Source organism: Salvia hispanica, chromosome 3 (genome assembly GCF_023119035.1).
Source record: "Salvia hispanica cultivar TCC Black 2014 chromosome 3, UniMelb_Shisp_WGS_1.0, whole genome shotgun sequence".
NCBI lineage: Eukaryota > Viridiplantae > Streptophyta > Magnoliopsida > Lamiales > Lamiaceae > Salvia > Salvia hispanica.
In genome coordinates this window covers 44840987-44865615 of record NC_062967.1, presented here as the reverse complement: position 1 = coordinate 44865615, position 24629 = coordinate 44840987, and the positions used below count along the sequence as shown (strand labels likewise).

At 36.0% G+C, this 24629-nt stretch overlaps 3 protein-coding genes across 3 annotated transcripts; all 3 read left to right on the top strand.

Moving 5' to 3' along the window:
- The first annotated feature begins 1996 nt into the window (after window positions 1–1996).
- Window positions 1997–6943, top strand: LOC125215162 (pectinesterase/pectinesterase inhibitor PPE8B-like). The gene is made up of 3 exons (XM_048116496.1): window positions 1997–2494; window positions 3655–4233; window positions 6082–6943. Exons 1-3 carry the CDS (start codon window positions 2209–2211, stop codon window positions 6771–6773), a joined length of 1557 nt encoding a protein of 518 aa, XP_047972453.1. The 5' UTR covers window positions 1997–2208; the 3' UTR covers window positions 6774–6943.
- A 1036-nt stretch (window positions 6944–7979) lies between these two features.
- Window positions 7980–10040, top strand: LOC125210847 (pectinesterase-like). Its single transcript, XM_048110453.1, has 3 exons — window positions 7980–8875; window positions 9062–9222; window positions 9346–10040. The coding sequence occupies exons 1-3, from the start codon at window positions 7980–7982 to the stop codon at window positions 10038–10040; spliced, it is 1752 nt and encodes a 583-aa protein (XP_047966410.1).
- Window positions 10041–20277: 10237 nt separating this feature from the next.
- Window positions 20278–23586, top strand: LOC125212178 (pectinesterase-like). The gene is made up of 3 exons (XM_048112270.1): window positions 20278–20640; window positions 21347–21922; window positions 22697–23586. The coding sequence occupies exons 1-3, from the start codon at window positions 20343–20345 to the stop codon at window positions 23392–23394; spliced, it is 1572 nt and encodes a 523-aa protein (XP_047968227.1). The 5' UTR covers window positions 20278–20342; the 3' UTR covers window positions 23395–23586.
- Window positions 23587–24629: the final 1043 nt, after the last annotated feature.

The window sequence follows — 24629 nt, the reverse complement described above, 5'->3', positions numbered from 1 at the left end:
TCAAATCTAGCCCTTACATGCAAAATCTGTGTTTGTCAATCAGGTAATCCCGTTATATTGCGTGCTGGTATTGAGACAACAAATTTGGCCAAAATCGGGTACGGGTATGGATACCTGTAGGTAACCTGTTTCGCCACTCCTAATTAAATGTTCCATTTTTCCTTTTTCCTCCATTTACCAATAAATATCTAATTTCACCTTTATTATTTTTAGTAAGTGGATCACACATTCCATTACCTCATTCTACTCACATTTTATTATAAAACTAATATATAAAAGTAGGACTCACACTCCATTAACATTTACTATCCACTTTTTTCATAAAGTCAAATAATTTTTTAAAACTCGAACCTGTCAACTATGAGAATTCAATCATGGACGGAGGGAGTATATCTATGCAGAGGAGGAGCTAGAAATTTCTATGAAGATGGGCAAATACACGTATGTAGAAATTTGGAGAATTTGAGGAGGGACATTTAGTAAGAGATTAAAAGAAATAAATTTTAAAATATGTAATATATATATGGGATGGAAAATATAAGGTGGGGCAATTGCCCCTCTCCACCTTCAATCCTCCATATGGATCCGCCCCTGAGTATATGATACTCAAGTGTAATTATATATTCAATATATAGACGATGATACTCAAATGTTAGATGCATATGCAGATCCACGTCTAATTTACGAGCATAAGATATTTACTTTACAGGTAGTGATAAAATGCAAACTTATATATTGTATAAATTCAAAACTCCTCAACACAGCTTCAACACAGTTTCAATACAATAAAAACAGTGTTAAATTTCAAAATTTTAATGTCAACACAGTATCAACACAATATCAACACAACATCAATCATTGACTACCGTTGAAATTCTATTGACATTTTCTTGTTGACATTTTTCAATAGGATCATAGTTTTAAGTTCGTACAATATTTAGAGTTTTCATTTGATCACGTCCCTTTACTTTTATTTATCACTTACAATTCTACGGTGGATCCAATATCGGAAAATAGTAGGGGCATGGGCTTCGTTCCCGGTGTCACAAAAACATGATTCAAAAGGAACACTAAAAATAATAAGCGTCATTTATTTGATATACTATATCTTCTTATTTGAGCATCATGCCTATCAAGGAAATCATTATTGTTTCAATGGTTAAATATCATTAGTTGGTATCGATTGATAGGTGTAAATATGAATAGATACACTTTCTCCTTATATCGGTTAATCACATTTGGAGAAAGAAAGATAGAGAAAGCATTATCTCTACCATCCCAACCACTAAATCTTTCTATATTTTCAATATTTCAATATCAAGTTGGGAAACTTAGGCTCATAAGTGCTAGGCTTGAATTTAATATGGCTGGGATTTGCAACAAGTAGACCTAAGATAGCACCCGACGATTTCCTTCTGCCAGCGAACGGAGGGGCTGCCATGTGGTAACTGGTTGCCATGAATAATTCCATTACACTCCTTCCGTCCTACATAAAAATAGGGACACTTTTCTTCTCATCCGTCCTATAAAAATAATCCATTTTCATTCGTAGAAAGTTCCCCAACTCATTACTTATATACATCAATTTATTTTACTACTTATACCACTATAGTCTACCATTAAACACTAATAATAATGTGAGTCCTACTATCACTAATTTTATTTTAACTACCTCTTATTATCTCTCTTACTTTATTAGTTATGCATTAATTTTCCTGCCGTCTCAAATGTCCCTATTTTTATGGGACGGGGAAAGTAGTTTTATCATTTTCTTTTTTGATAAAAACTATTTTCATTTTCTACTTTATTTCTTCACCTCCTTTATTTTTTCTCCAATTAAGTATGTCTGTTTAAATCTTATACCCCATATAAATGCCTCTACTACTGCACAAAGAAGGAAATATAACGCAAGAATTTAAAACCAATTAGGCCATGGAATAAAATATGAGAAGCATTGATTCAAAGCGGAGACCTTCCTTCTTAAATACTCCCACCTGCCTCCTAACCTTTTGCTATATCACAATCACAACCCTGCCTATTTATTACACAAACATTCTTCCAATCCAATATTGACCACTTCTTTCATACATTTTTTACTATCCTCTACCCATTTCCAGATTGCATGCCACCTCTTAATTAACCCTTTTTCCTTTCCACTTTTAACAATTAATTGTAGCACATATCATTCACCAATTACTCGTGAAATATATGGGGTCAAGTTTGTTCAAATTTTTGTTTTTAGCAACGATTTTATGTTGTGCAAGTTGTGAGAAGGCCTCGGAGTTGGGAAACTTGAAGGTTCCGGCGTCGGAATTTGTGGGGTCTGTGAGGTCCACCATCGACATAGTCCGGCAAGTGATCTCCATAGTTTCACAATTCTCCGGCGCATTCGGCGATTTCCGGCTGAGCAATGCCGTCTCCGACTGCCTTGATCTCATGGATCTCTCTGTGGACCAGTTGAGTTGGACTCTCTCTGCTTCACAAAATCCCAATGGTATTTTCTACATCTTCTCTTTTGCCTATTTACTTTTGTCTTATTTTTTCACATAAAAGAATTGAATGCGAGTGAAGTTGGTGTATCCTCTTCAAAATTCGTCACTTATTTATGTTTTTGACTATTCTTAGATATTTTACACATTTCACTTTTATCATTTCTGACAATTGATCTCACATTAACTCATTTTCACTCACATTTTAAATATATAAAAGTAGGAATCATATACCCATCAACTTTTTCTAAATTCACTTTTCTTTACATTTCTTAAACTCATGCCGAATTAAATGATGACAAATTATTAGAGACAGGGAAAGTACAACAATTTTGTCTAATTGGTTTCCATATATATGAAATTGTTTCATTTTGGGTTAGTTAAATTTAGTCCTTAGTCATCGATAGACTCGACTCTCTTTGATGCCATGATAGAAATTCTTAAAATTTTATCATAAAACGAATTAGTGATAGGAAAAATGGCATATAAAAGTTATACAGTGATTTCAATTCTCTATTTATACTGAGCTTATTATGTTTTATTTTTCTTGCAAAATTTTGATTTGACGCATTAGTTGAAAAAAGAAGTACCAATTATATTTTTAAATTTGAAATAAAAGGTGACGGAGATACATAAAGATTAGCGCGTAAAGATTGATTGTGTGGTGTAGAGGTGATACATGTGTTGGATACAGTAAAAAATTGTTATCGACTTTATACGAGCATATGTGCGACTACATACTCACGCGAACTATTTATGGGAACTTGCATCTTATATTTTATAGTACTCAATAAATATCTCTGTGACTATTTGTGAAGTGGGGTTGCTCGTGCTCGTGCTCATGCTCATGCTCGTGGTTAAAAATATGTTATCTCATTTACACTAAAAAAGAAAAAAAAAAATAAAGGTCCACTTTTCGAAAAACTAACACATTAATAGTTATCAATAAATGTGAAACATTTAATTTCTGGTACGAGATTTTATATAGTGTTGTTTTATGAATAAATAAAGAGAGAGCAAAGTAAAAGTGAATAAAAAGTAGAGATATTTATGTTCCCATTTTAGGAAATGTTTCAATTTTAATGAGACAACCTAAAAATAAAACATTCCACTTTTAATAAGACAAAAAAAGTATTTAAATTCATAACTTTTATGGTGTATACAGGCAAAGATAACGGCACCGGAAATGTAAAGGCTGACATGAAAACATGGTTGAGTGGAGCGTTGATCAATCAAGACACTTGCAAAGAAGGCTTTGATGGCACAAATGGCATTGTCAAAGATTTGGTTGCCGGCAGCCTAGACCAAGTCACCTCATTAGTCTACAATATTCTCTCGAACATTAACCCTACTACCACTACCCTGTCACCACCTGGTCGCAATGGCAAGGGCGGTGGCCATGGCGGTAGAAAATTAATTTCTAGCCAAAAATTTCCTAGTTGGTTAAAATCCGATGACCGACGTGTGCTCCAGGCCTCGTCCACCCCATTGGCTGCGGACGCAGTTGTGGCTGCGGACGGGACAGGGAATTTTACTAAGATTATGGATGCTATTGGCGCAGCCCCGGAGCATAGTAGCAAGAGATTCGTTATATACGTGAAGAAAGGTGTGTACAAGGAATATGTGGAGATAAGTAAGAAGAAATGGAATATTATGATGATTGGAGACGGGGTGAATGCTACGGTTATTTCGGGCAATCGGAACTTCATCGACGGTTGGACCACCTACCGATCGGCAACATTTGGTAACTTCCTCAATTTTATTTATTTTGTGATGATACACAGTAAATTAAACAAAGAACAAGTTTTTGTTTTTCACAATAGTTGATTGATTTTTTATCAAATAATAATTGGACTTTTAATTTAATTTGATTTCGCTAGCTGCGGCTGGATTTCGACCAAATTATCCCCTCATATCCAAATTGATTTAAATTAAACATATGCAATTTAATTTAAGTCGGAAATGACAATATTTTGATAAGTAAAGTCGGCTGATTTAGTGATTTGTTCATTTCGGATTTTGGTAAGTCATATGCCAGAATTAAATCTAACTAAGATGTCAAAATAATTCGTTGAAACTGAGGGAAAATTTCAAATTCTGAAATTCAGTAATTTACTGGAGATTTTCCCTATTTATATGCATAAATTTTTAAAAAAATACTATATTCTTAACTGTACAAATAGAAAAGACTGCACTATTGCATGTTTAGTTCGATTGGAACAGGCATATGCATTATTAATTAACGAATTGAATGCTACCAGACTGTCTGAGAAAATGTCGTCCCAACTATTAATTTAATATTATTGGATAGATACGTCTTTGCTGCATTTAATATATGTAGGTTTGGAAATGGCATCACAAATCTAATTCACTAATAATCCATCAGAGTAGGGGGGCCAACGCATCAATTTATTGCTTTGCATATATGAATAGGAAATTATCCATATCCAAGGCACATGGGGCAGGTCTCATGGGATGTTGATTTATTGAAAATTTAAGATTAAAAATATTTCAGTGTCTATGTTTATGAATTAACATATAGTATATGTGTTGGGGCTACAAAAATCTTCATAATATGTACCCATACCGGGTGATTCAGTTCATGTTTCATGATATTTTATTCTTTTATCACGAATTTGGAAACAATACATGAAAATGTGCATATGGCTGTGTCGGTGTATATCTATATAATATCACGTCCGGTGAAATGCTTTTAACACTTTACTTACTGAATTTGGTATAGAGAATTGACCTATATAGAGAAGGAAAATTTGTTACCTTCGTGCCATAAAAGATGTCTCACTTTCTTCTTTTAGTTTATTTAATTAAAAATGACACATTTATTTTTAAGGAAAAAAGTCTTTTCACATTAATATACTCTCTCCGTCCCTGAAAAATATGAACTCTTTCCTTTTAAATCCATGAACTTTCTAATTTGGAAACTCCTCCTTTCTAATGAGGAGGGACCCATTCTCCACTAACAATACTTTAAAAAAAATTATTTTTATTTCTCTCTTACTTTATCAATTATGCATTAAAACTCATGCCGAACCAAATGTCCATACTTTTCAGGGACATATGAAGAAAAAATTATACTCCTATTTTCTCTTTCCATTTAATACACAAAATAAAACCTCTTAAAATTTCGTGCCGTCCTATAAGTATGACATCTTTTAGGGACAGAGGGAGTAACTTTTCAAGTTTCATCTTAAAACCTCCTATTTGGTTTGTGTCGTTATTGTGTAGTTACAGTGTACGTAGTTATTGTATCGTGTCAACCATTATTATATTTGTTGTTAACGGATTCATGTCAGGTACAGATTGTATTCGAATTTTTCGAATTTGAAGGTAGTAAGTCAATTCACATTTGATATGTTACCCTTAGCAAGTCAGGTTTGGGCCGTTTGGCTTAGGCCCGTTAACAACTCAATCTACAGAAGTGTATGCTTAAAACGTTTTTTTGATTATTGTGGAAACATTCAAAACATTCTTAAATTGACTGAAAATTTAACTCTTGAAGTATAAATTTAAAATAACCCTTTCACTAATTAGACAGTTGAGATAACTTAAAGCTGTTTTATTATTTGTACAGCCGTGAAAGGGCAAGGGTTCATCGCACGGGACATAACCTTCGAGAACACGGCCGGCCCCGAGAAGCACCAAGCCGTGGCCTTCCGTTCGGACTCCGACCTCTCGGTCCTCTACCGCTGCGCCATCCACGGCTACCAAGACACCCTCTACGCCCACTCCCAGCGCCAGTTCTACCGCGAGTGCCACATCACAGGCACCGTGGACTTCATCTTCGGAGACGGGGCCGTGGTGTTCCAGAACTGCCAGATCGTGGCCCGAAAGGGCCTCCCGAGCCAGAAGAACACCATCACAGCCCAAGGCCGTAAGGAGCCGGTCGAGAACACGGGCTTCTCCATCCAATTCTGCAACATCTCGGCCGAGCCAGAGCTGCTGAACTCGACCACGCAGACGTATCTAGGCCGTCCGTGGAAGCTCTATTCGCGCACGGTCGTTATGCAGTCGTACATCAGCGGCGCGATACGGCCGGAAGGATGGCTCGAGTGGAATGGGGAGTTTGCGCTCGATACATTATATTATGGTGAGTATATGAATTATGGGCCGGGTTCCGGGTTGGGGGCTCGGGTTAAGTGGCCCGGTTACCGCGTGTTTAATACCTCGGCTGAAGCGGGAAATTTTACGGTGTCTCAGTTTATTATTGGGAACTCGTGGCTGCCTTCGACTGGTGTGAGGTATACTGCCGGGTTGGCAGTGTAGGAGGGGCTCGGGATTTATATCTATACATACATATGTATGGCTAATATAAATATTAATGATTTGTGGCAAAATTACTTTATTGTAAGATGTAGCTAGGTGATTTGTTTGCGAATTGCCATGCTTTTTTGTGCTGGTTGTTTTGATACTTATACAATTGCTTTTTCTTTTTCTTTTTTTAATTGTAGTAGAAGATTGTAGTGTGATATTAGACGGGTTGATTCTCTATGATCAGGCTATCATTTTACAACTTCTAATTCCGTGCTAACATAAAAGAGCGCTGTCAAAATACTCTTTCAGTCTATGAGGATATACACTATTTTTTTTAGTTGTATCTATAAAAATATGCATTTTCTTATTTTAAAAACTATTTTATCTATAATTAGGTGAGACTTATTTTCCACTAATAATACTCCATCTGTCCACTATTTGAAAAATCATTTTGACTTGACATGGGTTTTAAGAAAATGATTGACTCTGTGAAGAAAAATTAATTAAGAAAGTAAGTGAAGTGGAGGACCCATTTTTAATAGTATTTGTTTTATAATAAATTATGAGTGAGAAAAATTGGTGGAATGCTTAGTCTGCATATCAAAAGTGGAAAAAAAAAGAAATTAATGATTCTTTCTTTAAATCGTGGACAATTTAAAATGACAAAATAACTCTTTAAATGGTGGACAAAGTAAGCACTAGAATTACTTTTTCTTTTTACCTGTCTTATTATGGATTAAAACATGTACTATAAATTTTCTTTTTACCTATCTTATTATGCATTAAAATTTGTATAATGCGTACTTTTCTGAGACGAAGGAAGTACTACCGAAACATACCCCAATAGATCAAAATGTTTCCGTCAAGGTTTAGCTCTTGATTGTTTGACTGATGCAAACTAGTGACACATTACTTATATTTCTTGAAAATTAAATGAGATAAATTTCGGAAACACTAAAACAAGCATCATTCATTATACTGCATGAACCGAATATATAAATGAATAGTAGTATTAGTTAGAGAGGTCCTATAAATCCTCTAATCCAGAGCCTCACTTGCTAAACTACAACCGATCCACGCCCTCGCAATCCACATTGTTCCAAACAACACAAATATAAACCAAACACCAAAACCAACCAAACATACTAAAATGTTAACCGGGAAAACAAACTGCCTTGCCAAGGCAGACAAGAAGAACACCACCACACGCCGCCACCGATGGCGTTTGACCTCATCCAACAGCGCCGCCAAGAGGAGAAGAAGCAAAAGTTCAAGCAGGACCTCGGTATCGCCTTCATCATCTCCGCCATCACCATCCTCCTCCTCGCTGCCGCCGTCTGCTTCGCCATCTACAAAACCAACAAAAACAACCACCACAATTCCGTCGCCGCTCACAACCAGGAGGCCCCGCCCCCACCCCCGCCGAAGCCCAAGACCACGCAGGGCGTGGTGAAGTCGGTGTGCGCAAACACGGACTACAAGAAAACATGCGAGGAGAGCATTCTCAAGGAAGTGAAAACCAAAAACAACGCCACCGCCACGCCCATGGACATCCTCCGCGCGTCGCTCGTCGCCACCTTCAAGGTAGTTGACGACGTCACGAGGCAGGCCAAAGGTCTCGAGTTCAAGACCCCCATGACAAAGGCCGCTCTGAACGACTGCCTCGTGTTGTTAAACGACGGTAGAGACGAGGTGAATAGCTCCATTGCGAGCGTGAGAGGAGCGCGTGTTGGGAGGATGAGGACGGCGAAGGCCGAGCTTGACAACTGGCTGAGCGCCGTTATCTCGTACCAACAGACGTGCCTCGACGGCTTCCCGGAGGTGGCGGACAAGGAGAAGGTGAGGAAGATTCTGGAGAGAGTGAAGATGTTTGGGAGCAACGCGCTCTCCGTGGCGTCGCAGGTCTCTGCTGCGCTGACCGAGGCGGAGACCTCCAACGGGTCGCAGCGGAAGCTGCTGGTCTTCAACTGGATGAATAATAACCACTACCGGAGAATCTTGAAATCTAACGGTCTGAAGTTCACACCGAATGTCACTGTGGCAAAGGACAAAACCGGAAATTTCAGTACTATCAACGAGGCTCTCGGGGCGATGCCTAAGAAATTCAAAGGACGGTATGTTTGTTGTTGTCGTTAGAAATGAGTCACTCACTCCCTTAAAGATCTGGTTATCCACTTATTTATAGAGGAGATGCCAGGGTCATAATTTTATCGATGTGGGACAAGAAGGGGTTTCTGTAGTAGTGTTTACCTTCGATTTTAGGGCATCCCTTATTATTTTTGTATGTCTCGTGTTTGTAGATACGTTATTTATGTGAGAGAAGGCGTATACTACGAGAATGTGGTAGTTGCCAAGGACATGAAGAATGTGACATTGTACGGAGACGGATCACAGAAGACCATTATCACCGGAAGTAAGAATTTCGTCGATGGAGTCACAACCTTCGAGACCGCAACATTTGGTAATCTTTCCAAAACTCAACTTACTTTTTGTACTTTCATCAATTATCAATAACACATCTGAAAATGTGCGTATGCTGACATAATGGTAGAGTGGTTAATGTCTGACACAAATACAACTGCAGTTGCTATCGGAGCCAGATTCATGGCGCAGTCGCTAGGGTTCAGAAACACGGCCGGTCCAGAAAAGCACCAGGCGGTGGCGCTACGAGTCCAATCAGACCGGTCGATATTCGTCAACTGCCGCATAGAAGGGTACGAGAGCACCCTCTACGTCCAAGCCCACAGGCAATTCTACCGCAACTGCCACATCACCGGCACGGTGGACTTCATCTTCGGCGACGCTGCAGCCATGTTCCAAAACTGCATGATCAACCTGAGGAAGCCGCTGGAGAGCCAGCAGAACGTGGTGACGGCGCAGGGGAGGGCCGAGAGGCGGGAGACAACCGGCATTGTGCTGCAGAAGTGCAAGATTCTCGCGGACAAGAAGCTGGAGCCGGAGAAGGCCAAGGTGAAGAGCTTCCTCGGGAGGCCGTGGAAGGAGTATTCGAGGACGATCGTGATGGAGTCGGAGATCGGGGATGTGATCCAACCAGAGGGATGGAAGGAATGGAATGGTGATCTCGGATTGAAGACTCTGTTCTATGCAGAGTATAACAACAAAGGGGCAGGGGCGAGCACCAAAGATAGAGTGAAATGGGGAGGATACAAGACGTTGAAGAGAGACGATGTGTTGAAGTTCACGGTTGGTCCATTCCTGCAAGCCGAGGATTGGCTCAAGGCAGCCGATGTTCCCGTGCGTTTTGGTATGTTTAGTTGATACACATTCTAGATTTTTTTATATTTTACTCCTACATCGTTTTATACGTTAAATATAATAAATCTAGTTCGTGTTCGCCTATTTATTATCACATATGTTCGTATCTTAATTTCGTCAAAACAATTGTGATACATATTAACTACTCCTTCCTTCGAGGAATATTTATTGGGCTCACCTAAATGTTGGATGTGATATATTAAATAAATAATACAAGTCTAATCTTGTGAAATATAAACTGTGGACTAAACAATTTAAATAAAATACAAAGGGTCTTGAGACCAAATTAATTTAATTAAATCCTACCCTACCTAAATTCTCTTTCTTGAGCCCAAAGATCCCTCCCAACTTTTTTTTACGCCAGAATCAATCTTCCTCCTCTCTTTCATGCATTACTCCATAATCTTCAAATCTCCTTCCCAAAATTTATCCGGTCAATCAAGTACCAAATTTACTCCCACGTCTCACGCTCTTTCAGCGAATCTTTCCAAATTTTAGACCACAATCAATTGAAATAAATCACCAAAAATTGCTTATTCAATAACCGGCTATATATAATTCCTCTACCCTAGCCCTTCCGCCTCACACTCAAAAAAATCACAATACTCTCACGACGGCCGAGGAAGCAGCGAAACAAGTTCATCTTTCAACCCACCGCTCATAAGATAAGTTCACACATTGACACTTTCAGGCAGAAACCAAGGGAGGAGATAAACAGGAGCCACGATTCCGTTGATAAGCCAATCCGTGTACTATCTGTTGTTGAAGGTATACACTTCTGACTTCTTCTACCCAAATCCAACTTCATACACCACCGTATACTACAATTTTTAACAATCGAAACAAACCGATTAAAAGAATAAACTGTCAAAGATCAAAATTAAGAGCTTATCTTGCGGGGCTGTTCGGGGTGAATCGGACGTGAGATCGAGGGCGCCCGTGCGACGACGGTGGTGTGTGAGTTCCTCAAAGTTGGAGAATTTGTGTGTGTTCTTTGTTTCAAGTTTTACAATAGAGAGGGAGAGAGAGTCACGATTGAGTTGAGGAATGGGAGTTTCTGTTTTCGTATATAATTGTCTCATTCCTCTAAAATATTTTTGTGTTTGATTTAAGATGGGCATGTGAGTGGTTACGTGTGTTTTGAAATGGGGAGTTTTCAAACCCTTTTTCTTATTTTTTTTTTCAATCAAAGGTCTTACTTTGAATTGGGCTTGGGAGTATTTGATTTATCTTGGAAGTATTTGTTTTATCATTTGTTGGGCTATTTGGTGATTAATTTTGGGCTGCTTGCTTTTGAACTGGATTATTTTAAAATATTCACTTATGGATTGAAATGGAGTTAATTAAATATCCGTGGACCGAATTATCCCATTGCAAATTTTGTTGGGGGCTGCGATGCCTTGGGCGGCCGGATTAATCGAAATAATCAAATTTCTAATTGAGAAAAATTGTAATCTTATCGATAAGAAAATAATCGAAGCCTTAGAATGCATGCATCTTAATTATTGCTTGATTCCTTGTGTTGATCTATTGTTTTTTTTTTAAATTCCCAAGGTGATATCATGCAAGTGAATCGTAATCGCAAGGGAAAGAATATAAATTCGGATTAAGGACTCGAGATGGGCTCTCTTATAAATAAGGACAATGTCCTAACTATTTTAACGTGCCTATCTGAAATGGGTTTGCCATTTATTATTTAAATCGAATTCGGGTACTTGTAGGGCCGCAAATCCTACTTGGATTAGTGTACACCTATAGTAGACCGTGTGCCAACGTACGAGTTGGGTTGGCCGGTCTAGTGACTTGATTTGTGGCCACATTTCAAGTCATGTATGAGCAGATATGGTAAACGTCTATGAGAAAATGGCTGCGCACCGCGATTTTTGAACGATAGAATATTTTGGTGCCTCGAGTCTTTCAAAAGCAAAAACCCCGATGGTTACCTACAGTGGCATGATAAATATAAATATTTTTTTGATAACTTGTTTTCGGCATGAGTCCATTGAGTATTTTATAGTACTCTGCCCTGCATATGTTTTCCCTGTGTGCAGGTTGAGCGGCGACGAGCTGAGTGGTGTTGAGCTTAAATTGGAGTATTGTTGGTTATTACCTGAATTTCGAGTGACGTCGTGTCTTCACACATGACGTCACTCTTTGTCTTGAACGTTTCCGCTGAGATAATACTATTTTTTTCCAATTATGTTTTTGAATTCCTTTTCACTCTTGGATTATAAATATGATAGTTGTTGATTTTGGTTTTAAAACTTAAGCATTTATTCTGATTTTCCCTCGTTATTGGAACATTAATTATCTTTGTCAAACACTTTATTGAAACCCTATAAAATTATCCTTTCTTAAAGTTTCATTAGTCGCGACCACCCGCATATAATGACCCTAAAAAGGGCGGTCGTGACACAAGTGGTGTCTACCAATGAAATATATGGTACAAACTCCCCCACCCCCTAAATTGGGAATAACTAGGCCAGTCCCCCTCCATATGCATCGCGGTAAATGATCATTTTCTACTCTATCTCTATGGTGTAAGTGGATTCTTCTCTTTGCGGTGGTGGTGCTTGTGAATCCTGTATCGAAGACTCTTCTCTACATTATTCTCTCCCTTATTTTATTTTTCTCTACTTTAACTATTTATTACTCACTCCCGTCTCACAATAAGAGTCATCATAATAAGACTCTTATTTCACTTTTACATAAATGATAAGTAGGCTCCATATTCCACCAATTTTTCCACTCACATTTTATTGTTAAACTAGTACTCCCTCCGTCCCAAGGAAGATGACCTCTTCCTTGGACGATACGAAATTTTATGCAATTTTATTTTGTGTGTTAATTAGAGAGAGTAAAGTAAGAGATGGGTAATAAACTAGAGATAATGTGATTCCATTTTTAGTAATAGGTCATTTTGATTGGGATAAACCAAAAGGAAAGTAGGTCATTTTCAATGAATGAAGGGAGTATATATAATTGAGACTCATATTCCACTAACTTATTCAAATCACTTTTCTTTACATTTCACCTATAACATAACCAAATAAGACTCCTATTGCGGGATGGAGGGAGTATTATTTTTCAAAAATGAATGCAAAAATGAAACGTCTCTATTAAGGCGGAACGGGTGAAGTATCATTTATTAATCACATACTTAACACCTAAATATAATCATCACGCGAAAGATCATATTCAATCATATAATTCACAGATTAGCATATAAAATCATATAACTGGCACACATAGTTTGATAGGAGGGGTCACACATTTTAACTATTGAGCATATTATCTCGATGGCAGTTGTTTCCAAACTTTTCCTTTTCCAACCCTAACTGATTGGGCCAGTGATGATGTTGATGCTGCCGGTCCAAGCCACGGCGTGGCCACCGCCAATGTACATACGAGGGAACCCCATGGAGAGAACGATCAGATCCGTGCATTTGCCGACATGCGCCAACGACAAACCCATATTCAACTTCAGAATAATATAATTGAAGAGCTATGGACGCGGAGGGGTCGTCATCGTTGATATTTATAATGTAATTTGTTTAGTCATTTTTTTATTTTGAAATGTACTTTTTTTCTATTTTTTTTAATGAAATTATCATTGTCGAAATTTATCCATCTGTATTCGTGTCGAAAATTAAATTCTGTAAAATTTATACATTTCGTAAATTGATTAATTTGGTGAATTGGTGAATTTTTATTGTGGATGTCCGCGCGGGACATCCGCCGGGATGTCCGCCATTGTGCAGTGGGATGTCCTTATGACGTGGCAGTGCAGTGGGAGGTCTTTATGACGTGGCAGGAGGTGTTTTTGGGACGTCCGCCGGGACATCCCCGCCATTGTGGATGCTCTAAGAAGGCAACACCTTCAACAAACACATTGACCAATCAACCCACTCGATGATTCATGGTCCTGGTATATCGTATACACTGGCACGAGTAGGATTTGTCAACCAAAGTTAAAAGATAGGTTTAACTTTTTTTCTCGTTCATACTTTATATCCAGCATCACCCACTCTGACTGTTCCATCTATTTCTATTCGAATTTTAGGGACTTTACTAGATTTTTGTCATAGAGGTAATCCCCAATCTGACACTTCAAAAAGGCAAAGTTGATCCGTCAAACTTCTTAATAACAACTTGTTCGTCGATATCCATTGAAATTTCTCTCTCATGAACCATAGAGTTTTGATACCAGCTACTAGAAAATAATCACATAAATAATCACAGATATGAACGAGTAAACACATGAATTCTTTACTCAATTTAATACTATGTGTATCTATCTCAGGTGGCAATATTAAGCTAGAAATTTCATTATATATTTTTCAGATATATGCTAAAGCATGCATCTATGTCTGGTGGCAATATTAAACTAGAAATTTCATTATATGTTTTTTAGATATATGCAAAAGCAAATCTAATCTTAACTGGATCGTTGTAATCGTTTTGGTTGATTTGCTTCTTTCAATTGTGTCACCATTCAATTCGTTGTATTTTCATTCTATCATTAGAATTCAGTTTTTCTATTTGTTCCAGTCAATTGATCTAACCATATTTCGTTCTTACATGCATCTCATCTCATTATTTCGACAATAATATTACTCTAAACCTCGCATTAATGTTGGTATTATATAGGTGATGGTGACATAGATCCAGTAGTGAGTTGGAGTTCCATTTCAATAAAATTATTATCGATTACACTTTACTAAACAGTGTAATCTTTGATCATTTCAAACGTTAAGCTCGTTCAATAGTGGAAACCTATCCATAATTTAATCATTAAATATGACAAAATTCGTAAAGCATCTCTAATAAAAGTTTGGCAAGCAGCCTAATCATTTGAAATGGCGTCATTTAATCTATTGCATGGACCTGATTGAAATTTTGCACCACACAAAAAAATAATTGTTGTTTAATTTCCAAAAAGCTTTTCCAAATTCTAGAGACGACTTAAAAACTGACTTTAGAGAATTGGATTAATCCATATCAAGATCATAGCTGTCTAATGGTGACTTAAAACTAACTTTCAAGTTTCAACATTGAATTATTCCATGTAAAGACAGGTGCCAACTTAATTAAATAAGGATGGATGCGTATAATTAAATCAAAAACCAATTATAAAAAAAGTGACATGGGGCATAGACGTGACTCTTACTTTATCCATACCAATATTTCATTATTATTTCTTAATTTTGAGAATTGTACATGGTCCATATAAAATTTGGGCCCACTCGTTTATTTTCTTTAAAATAAGACAAATTTAATTTAGTAATAAAAATAAATTTAAAATAATTCATATTATTTCATCGTTTATTTCAATAAATTTATTAATTTGAGCATCTGATCAATATATATGATCATCTTATCTCATCAATTTATTCAGCTTCTTTTTGTTCCATAATAAAATTCTATTTTTGCTATTTTATTCTATTTATTAAAGAAACGTCTCATTTAATAAGGCCGCTCCTTGTTATGACTTCAATCCAAGCAATATTTGTCTGATATATGAATAAAACACTTAGTACTTGATCTGTCATAAATGTGGAGCAAAAATGTTTCGCAGTTCGCACTTGTAGAGAATTTTTAACAATTTACATTAATTCAAACTTATTTAATGTAAGTGTTTTTATTAAAAAATAATTTTACTTTAACCATTTAATTATATCAAATTTAAATTTAGAATATTCTTTATTCACTTACCTTTTTTACTCAAAAATCCCAGAAAGTAATTTGAATATGTTATAGTGTAAATCCAAAATGGGCACTCCATTTATTTGTTAAAAATTAAAAGTGGAATGGGTTTTGAAGTATCATAAAAATTATTTTCTTACTCTATTTTGGATTTTGTAGTATTATTTGAGATTACCTTAGTCAACTATAAACTTGAAAAGGTAGTGTAAATCCAAAATGGGCACTCCATTTATTTGTTAAAAATTAAAAGTGGAATGGGTTTTGAAGTATCATAAAAATTATTTTTTTACTCTATTTTGGATTTTGTAGTATTATTTGAGATTACCTTAGTCAACTATAAACTTGAAAAGGTATTGGCACATGTAGTAGTTTATATCATAAAAGATAATCTATTTGTTCACCATAAAATGTCTATCGTATTTCTATTTTGGGAGTCCATCATTAAATATTTTATTTAATTTTACTATTTTGTTATGAATGTATTTCACATTTTACCAACTTTTTCACACATATTTTGTTATAAAGCTAAAATTATAAGTCACATTTTAATTTTTTCATTAATTAATATTTTGTTTAATTTTTAAAATATGTATGGAGTCCAAGTGCGACATTTATTTAGAGAATATTATTTCTTTTATTACTAGCAAAATATGAAAGGTCCACCAAAATTTGAGTACACCCTACTGCCTACACCATTTATTCTTTAAACTTGTGGGTGCCACGTCAAATCCTTAGATTAAGATTTGCGATTATTCATGATCCACTAGAATATTTAGATGACTCGTTCGTATTATCAGTTATGGCACACAATTAATTACGACGATTTGGATATATTTTGAATCCATCGAGGTCTTTTTTTCATTTCACACAGTCGATGTTTTGGTCGATCATTGAGAAAAAAGTGTATATATGATAATGATAATCGATGTGTGTTTATTAATTAAATTAGTCAGTTAATACTTGGAAAAAAGTAAAAGAATGGACCTTTGATGCTAATTGCTATTATACACATATTGTTTGTGAGTTGTGAGTTGTGAGTTGTGAGTTGTGACGGAGTATGATAATACATAAACAAGCCTGATAATAATTAAAAAACAATTCACTATCAACAATTTAATGACACGTTATCATAATTGACTAGGATTGCAAATATGTCTTCCGTTCGTTTTTCATAATCAATTAACAACAACTATCGCACATTAAATCGTGGAAATTCTCTCTCTATCTAACAAACATACTTATATAATATTATATTGGACCATTAGTTAATGCACTAAACAAACACCGCATAATAATTAATTATAAACAATCATTTAATAACAACTGACAATGTAAAGTGGTTTTGATTAGATACTAATATCACTAAAATTTAGGCAAAACACATTCTTAGGTCCTTATACTTTAATCAAATTGTTCATTAGGTCCTCGTACAATTTTTTCGATTTAATAGGTCCTTATACCTTTTTCATAAATTTCATCACATCCTCGTACAATTTTTTCGTTTTAATAGGTCCTTATACTTTGATTATAAATTTTATTAGGTCCTTATACAATTTTTTATTTTAAGATATTTTTTACTTTTATCTTAGATAATAATTTATATTTAATTAATTAAATTTAATGAACTTTTTAATTTTATTATTTAACTTATCTTATGATTATGAATATTCAGGGAAACGTATTTTTCAATATAAATATAAATAATCAATTGAAAATTCGGATAGTTATACTAAAAAAACACTTCGATTTTAATCTTCAATCATCACGGTTAATCTTTTTATTATTCTCTACAACTTATTGAGATTATTGGATAACAAGATGATATTATCTTTATAGACTATGCTAAGTTAAATAATGGAATATTAAAAAGTTCATTAAGTTTAATTAAATATATATTATTATCCAAGATAAATGTAAAAAAGTCCCTAAAATAAAAGATTGTACAAGGACCTAATGAAATTTATGATAAAAGTATAAGGACCTACTAAAACGAAAAATCGTACGAGGACCTGATAAAAATATTGTGAAAAGTATAAGGACCCAGTAAAACGAAAAAATTGTACAAGGACCTAATTAACATTTTGACTAAAGTATAAGGACCTAAGAATGTGTTTTGCCTAAAATTAACGCATGCAAAGTCCTAAATGGTGGAGACCCATAGTTATGTCTAATGTGATCCCTAGAAATTTATCGATACTTAGATGGAGACATTACAACAATACTATTACGTACCATAGAAGATATAATTAGGCACTATAATGACCCACGTGATGACGGATGCGTGTTTGATTAAGATAATTTACAAAAATATTAATTAAATTTATGTAATCGTGAACAATCAATCGAACTTATTATGCACAAATAATGAGTCGACAAAATTTTACAAAATCTAATCCGGCATTGTACATATAATCCTATTATGTTGAGCTAATTTAACTAGTGTAATGTATGAGAGGTTAGTACACACTACCAAAAAATTTCCATTTCATGAGAGGACTAAATTAGTACAACTAATTTCAAAAATTGTTTACTTTAATTCAAAAAAATTTGGAGAACGAATTAAGAGGTGACAAGTCACGTCACAGAATGAGAGGGAGACCACCCCAGGTTTGTTTCTGCAATCAATTTTTAATTCTTGTTGCATATACTTTTCTTGTCAAAATTAGTCTGAATTTTTTTTCCCTTTTTACTTTATTATTAATGGATCTCATTATTCACTTTACTATCTTATCTATTTTTTTTCCTCTCATATTTTATCAATATTGTAGTAAAACTCGTGCTCCAAATATCCTTCTATAGACGGAGTGAGTATTATTTTTTCTTACTTTGAGGTCTTGTGAATATACAAAGTTGGTTATTTGGTTTGAAAGATAATATCTCGGGATTAAATATGTATTCTGTTTGATTCATGAAATTGGATCTCACAACTTAATCTCATATGAATAATCATGTGATAATTAGTCATAGACACCTCCCTAAAACAAAAATAATCTCACAACTTAATCATAAATGATTTATCATAAAATAATTAGTCATGACAATTGAATGACACCAAATATATAATACTAATTATGTGCAAGAAATATTAAAGTAAACATAACAAAAAGCATGAGTTTTAGTTATTATAATTTGGGGGTGGAGCTACTCCTAGAGGGGGCCATGACTCAATGGGTCGAGACGAGTGGCTGTTGACCTTCTTGCCACAAGAGATCCTCAACTCCTTCTCTTGACAAAGAAGCTGGGTGGAATGTCGGGAATTCCGCTAAAGAAAAGAAGGGGCTCCCCTTGATCGGGCTTCCCACTACAGTTTGTACCACCAAAAGGTGAACTCGTGTTAAAGCGGTCTTTTTTGGCCGTTTAAACCATATTTCCCTTTTTCGCCTATATACAAGAATTGTCTCATAACGGGGTTGGGGTCGCGTATCAATGGACTGATCTGTAAGCAGTGTATCAATGGAATGGAATGACCCGAGCAGACCAAGGGATCAAGGCAATAGCTATGCGCATCAAGGTTATACCTACACTGAGCAAATCTTTTCTTCGCAGTAGGCCCGCTTTTCGGTTCTCCACATTGGGGCTATGGGAATCGAACCCAATTTGTCCATGGCCCCAGAAAAGAAGAAATGCATTTCCGTTTTTTTGTATGCCCTTCAATAATTAGAGGTTTTATCTGCCACACTTTTATTAAGGAAGATAGATAAGATAAAATATACTCCATAAGAAGACATTTAAAATTATTTGCTTTTTGTGATTTTAGTAGTGTCCTATTATAAAGTAAAGGCTATTGGAATAGAAGTTTTCAAATTTTCACCTATCTTTCTAGCGATTACACGATCCTACTATACTGTTTGCCTTCGACATTCCTTCCATGTCACTATTTCCCGTGCCTTGCTCTGGAAACAATCATATTTGTAAATAACCTTATGTTTCTTACATGTTTTATACGCAATTGAGTCCCCGTCTCGTGCCCTGCTCTGGCCCATTCAGCGAGCCAATGTTATTATTTGAATGATTTCTAGAGTTGACGTCAACACTTTCTTCAAATTGACTCACTTTTATCCAACTTGTGACATCAAATAAGTCCTTAGACTTTGGACGCACATTTTCTATTTTTGTACGCCTTATATAATTGTATAGCTATACGTATATTATGCTACGCATGCATCTTGATTCTTTAATTCATTTGATTGGTTGTTTTGTCTTGACCAATAATATATGACTTTCTAATCAAATAATTAAAATCTTTCTAATCAAATAATTATAGTGGGTAACAAATGCGTACTTACACAACAATCATATTTTAGTAAGCAAATCAATAGTTTTTTTTTATATACTTTTCACATATCAAAATTTGGAATGAGATAAATAAATCAATCCGAATAGATTAAACCCATAGTGATTGGACATGCATGTCAAGCTCAATAAAAATTGACTCCTAAACTAATTTGCGAGATCGACATGCATGCACTCATCTTTCACCCTATAAAAAGCCCAGCAACTCATTCACCATTTATTCACACTAGTCTATATTTGTTTTTTAAAGCAAAAAAAAAAAAAAAAAAAAACTAAAACACTTTTCAAGCTTTCATTTGGAGACTGATGGATTCATCAAAATATACCGTACTACTTGTATTATTTTTAGCAATAACATGTTTGTGTCAAGTGTCATGGGCAGGGAATGAAGCATATGCAGAGGTTGTGAGGGGTCAATGTGGTTACACAAGATATCCAACATTGTGTGGCCAAACTTTGACAAGATTAGGATCAAAGGATCCAAATGTTGATTTTTTGTCACTTCTTGTTAATGAGACCATCTCACAGACCAAGATGCCTCGAATTCAATCATTTGCCTCTAACTCCATCTCCCCCAACTACCAACTCATCCAAACTTCCATGGGTAAACCCCTCTTCTCTCTGATGTTTTATTTATTTATATAGTAATTGTTACTTTTTTTCTTCTTTAACATGATAGTAATTTATAATGGAATCTGTATATAATTAGGTAAATTGTCGTACTATGTGAATATAGCAAAAGTTTGTTTTTAACCAACAAAATTAACAAACTTTCGATGCCAATAACTCAAATTTTTTATTTGGAGAGTACTATTGAAAAACTTTAGATTAATTTTATAATGATACTCATAGGATAGAATTTTGGTTAACGAATTTGTTGACATAAATTTATACCACCATTTTCCTTTTCTTTTTTGTGCTGAAATTAAAATCCATGCACTTTGGGCTCTAATAAAATTGCTATACTTGTAAAATTTATTTATTACTATTAACCAAATTTTTGAGTTGGTTAAATAAAATTCTACAGTTTTCCATTCGTCCAAAGAATGTGTCTTAATTATTGTTGTCATGGTTTGTGTGCTAAAAGTATTGTGTTTCTATTTTAGGACATGACCTCTTTATTTTTAACTTCATTAATTACACCAAATATTATAAAAAACAATCACTTTTTGTCATCCTGAAATCCATTTCAACTTAAAAAAAACTCTGCTTTCTCATCTAACTAGACATAGGGAATACTTACCTAAGTCACATTTCACCATAATATCTTCATCTTAATTATTTCATCTCGTCATGTAAAAAATGCACAGACTACTGCCACGAGCTCATGGAGATGTCTCTGAATCGGCTGAACCAAGCAATGGAACTAATAAAAAAATCTCCCAAAACCCACAAATCCGACATCCAAACATGGCTGAGCGCAGCCCTCACCTTCCAAGAAACCTGCCGAGACGCCATCCAAGACGGTCACTCGCAGGCTCAGGCGGCCGAGATGTACAACAAAATCGACCATCTCTCCAAACTCACCAGCAACTCCCTGGCCCTAGCCAACCGCATCACGCGGAAGGGGCGGAGGCTTCTCCAAGGGGGAGATTTCCCGGCGTGGGTGTCGGCCGCGGACAGGAAGCTGCTGCAGAGCAATGCGGTGAAGGCGAACGCGGTGGTGGCAAAGGACGGGAGTGGGGATTTCAAGAGTGTTGGAGAGGCGATCAACGCTGCCGGAGGAGGGCGGTATGTGATATATGTGAAGGCCGGGACTTATAATGAGAAAATCAGTACGAATAAAGATGGGATCACCTTGATTGGCGATGGCAAATATGCTACCATCATCACTGCTGGGACAAGTGTGGGGAAGGGGGCTTCACTCAAGGGCTCCGCCACTTTTAGTACGCTCTCTCTCTCTCTTTCCTTTTTGTTTTTTCTTAAACAGGGTTCGGCAATGCATATTAGTATGATATTATCCGTTTTTATGCAAAATCTTCACGGTTCTATGAACAGAGTAAGAGTTATCCTTATTAATCAAGGTTCACACTTGTTTCTATTTTCGTCCATCACATTTTATTTTTACTAATTTTTGCAGTCGATGTCATATTTCACTAACTAATTACCACTTGATAGATTTTATTACTCCCTCTAATCCCAATAGAAGTTCCATTTTCCATTTTTGTCCGGTCCCATTAGAAGTCTCATTTCATTTTTACTATTTTTAGCAAGTGGACCCTATAATCCACTAACTCACTCCACTCACATTTAATTATAAACTAATATATAAAAGTAGATCTCACATTACACTAACTTTTTCTACCATTTTCATTTACAAAATCAAACAATTTTTTAAAACCGAGCTGGTCAATAATGGGACTTCTGTAGGGACCGGAAGGAGTATAAAACTTATTCTACCAACTTTTTCAACTCGCATTACATTACTACTCCATTTATTAAAAATATGTGATAAATTTTATGGGACGAAGGAAATACTATATTATTTGCACATTTTGGGATGATTTGAACACCAAAACTGGAAAAGACTAAATTCAGAAGGCTCATCCTGTTTTTTAAGTGGTTATAGTATGAAAAAGTAAAAGTTAAGGGGCAGTCCAAAGTAGTTAGTAATTGATAATCATTTAGAAGTAATTAACAACATCTTCTCCATTGAACAGCCGTGCACGGCGACGGATTCATAGCTCGGGACATCGGGTTCGAGAACACGGCAGGGCCGGAGGGGCACCAGGCCATCGCCCTGGCAGTGGCCTCGGACCGGTCCGTCCTGTACCGGTGCAGTATCTCGAGCTACCAAGACACCCTCTACGCCCTCTCCCTCCGCCAGTTCTACCGCGAGTGCGACATCCGCGGCACCATCGATTACATCTTCGGCAACGCTGCAGCCGTCTTCCAGAGCTGCAGCCTCATCTTCCGCCGCCCCCGCTCCGGCGCCTCCTTCAACGCCATCCTCGCCAACGGCCGCACCGACCCGGGCCAGAACACGGGCTTCTCCGTCCATAACTGCAGGATCACCGTCGGCTCCGACTTCTCCACTTCCAAGAGCTCCTTCGGCCTTTATTTGGGGCGGCCGTGGAAGGCGTATTCCAGGGCCGTCGTGATGCAGAGCAACATCGCCGGCGAGGTCTCCCGCCGGGGATGGATCGAGTGGGAGGGCTCCAGTGGCTCCACCTACAAGACGTTGTATTTTGCTGAGTATGGGAACATGGGGCCCGGGGCGGCCACAGCCGGAAGGGTCAGCTGGCCCGGGTTTCATGTTATTACGACGCCGGATGCTACCAAATTTACGGTGGCTAACTTCATCGGCGGCACTTCTTGGCTGCCTTCAGCCGGCGTCCCGTTTGACGCCGGCCTATAAAATAATTACTGCTACTAAAACTTGAAAATACAATAAGATCAAAAGAGGAACTGTAAAAAATATACCTAGTTGTGACCACTAAATCTGTGATTGGGTTTGTGTGTGGGATGTCTATATACTTGACATGTACAGCATGTTATTTGAAATTTCTAGTACGAACTGTGAAAAGTTCGAATTTGTGTTCCAAGGTTACGCAACGTACTCTCTCCGTTCCATAATAATAGGGACATTTCTTTTTGGCACGAAGATTAAGAAAAATAGATGTAATATACTACCTCCGTCCCCCAAAATTTGATACACTTTGACCCGGCACGGATTTTAAAAAATGTAATGGAAAGTGAGTTGAAAAAATTGATGGCATGTGGGTCCTACTTTTAAAGTATTAGTTTTATAATAAAATGTGAGTAGGAATGAGTTTGTGGAATATGGGGTCCACTACCAAAAATGGTAAAAGTGAAGTGTATCAAATTTTCAGAAACGGACCGAAATAGTAAACTGTATCAAATTTTCAGGGACAGAGGTAGTATTAAATAAAAAGATACTAGGAGGAGGGATAAAGTAGAGAGAAGGAAAATAAGTGAGAAGAAAAGTGTTGACTTTTATTAAAAAGAGAAATGACTTAACTATTATGGAACGTATTAAAATGACAAAATGACTCTACTATGTGTTTACCGACAAAACTCTTGTCCTAAAACATGTACTACCTCAATCCTTAAAAAATAGAAATTTTTGAAATGATATTGGTTTTAATGTACAATTGGTAAAGTAACAGAGATAAATTAGTAAAGTAAGAAAAAAAAAGAGAAAAATGAATAAAGTAAGAGAGAAGAAGAAAAAATAGTAAAAGTAGTGTTAGTGAATTGTGGAGTTCATGTCCTCAAATAGAAGTTTAGAAAATTTCTCTTAGAGACGACCCAAAATGAAGCAGTTTCTATTTTTAAGAGACTAGAGATATGTATTTAATCTAACTTAATTAATTATATATTTAAGTTACTTTAATATGTTAATGAAATCAAATAAAACGATTGACAAAATAATTAAATAGATTAATGGTTAATTAAGTTTAATTCACTATGAACCTAAATCGGTAGTCATAATTAGTTCATGCGGATATAACAGTCTTTTTACATCTTATCTAATAGTATTTATTTTTTTATTATAAATTACATAAATAATTACTCCATATGTTTTCATATCTTGATCTACTAAACATCATTCTTATTACATTATCTAGG

Bases quoted from the DNA above. Each gene is read 5' to 3' on its own strand.
- LOC125215162 (XM_048116496.1), top strand. From the start codon at position 2,209: ATGGGGTCAAGTTTGTTCAAATTTTTGTTTTTAGCAACGATTTTATGT. The intron at 2,495-3,654 runs GTATTTTCTACA...TGGTGTATACAG, and splicing joins TGCTTCACAAAATCCCAATG to GCAAAGATAACGGCACCGGA. The intron at 4,234-6,081 runs GTAACTTCCTCA...TTATTTGTACAG, and splicing joins CTACCGATCGGCAACATTTG to CCGTGAAAGGGCAAGGGTTC.
- LOC125210847 (XM_048110453.1), top strand. From the start codon at position 7,980: ATGGCGTTTGACCTCATCCAACAGCGCCGCCAAGAGGAGAAGAAGCAA. The intron at 8,876-9,061 runs GTATGTTTGTTG...TCGTGTTTGTAG, and splicing joins CCTAAGAAATTCAAAGGACG to ATACGTTATTTATGTGAGAG. The intron at 9,223-9,345 runs GTAATCTTTCCA...ATACAACTGCAG, and splicing joins CTTCGAGACCGCAACATTTG to TTGCTATCGGAGCCAGATTC.
- LOC125212178 (XM_048112270.1), top strand. From the start codon at position 20,343: ATGGATTCATCAAAATATACCGTACTACTTGTATTATTTTTAGCAATA. The intron at 20,641-21,346 runs GTAAACCCCTCT...AAAAATGCACAG, and splicing joins ACTCATCCAAACTTCCATGG to ACTACTGCCACGAGCTCATG. The intron at 21,923-22,696 runs GTACGCTCTCTC...TCCATTGAACAG, and splicing joins CAAGGGCTCCGCCACTTTTA to CCGTGCACGGCGACGGATTC.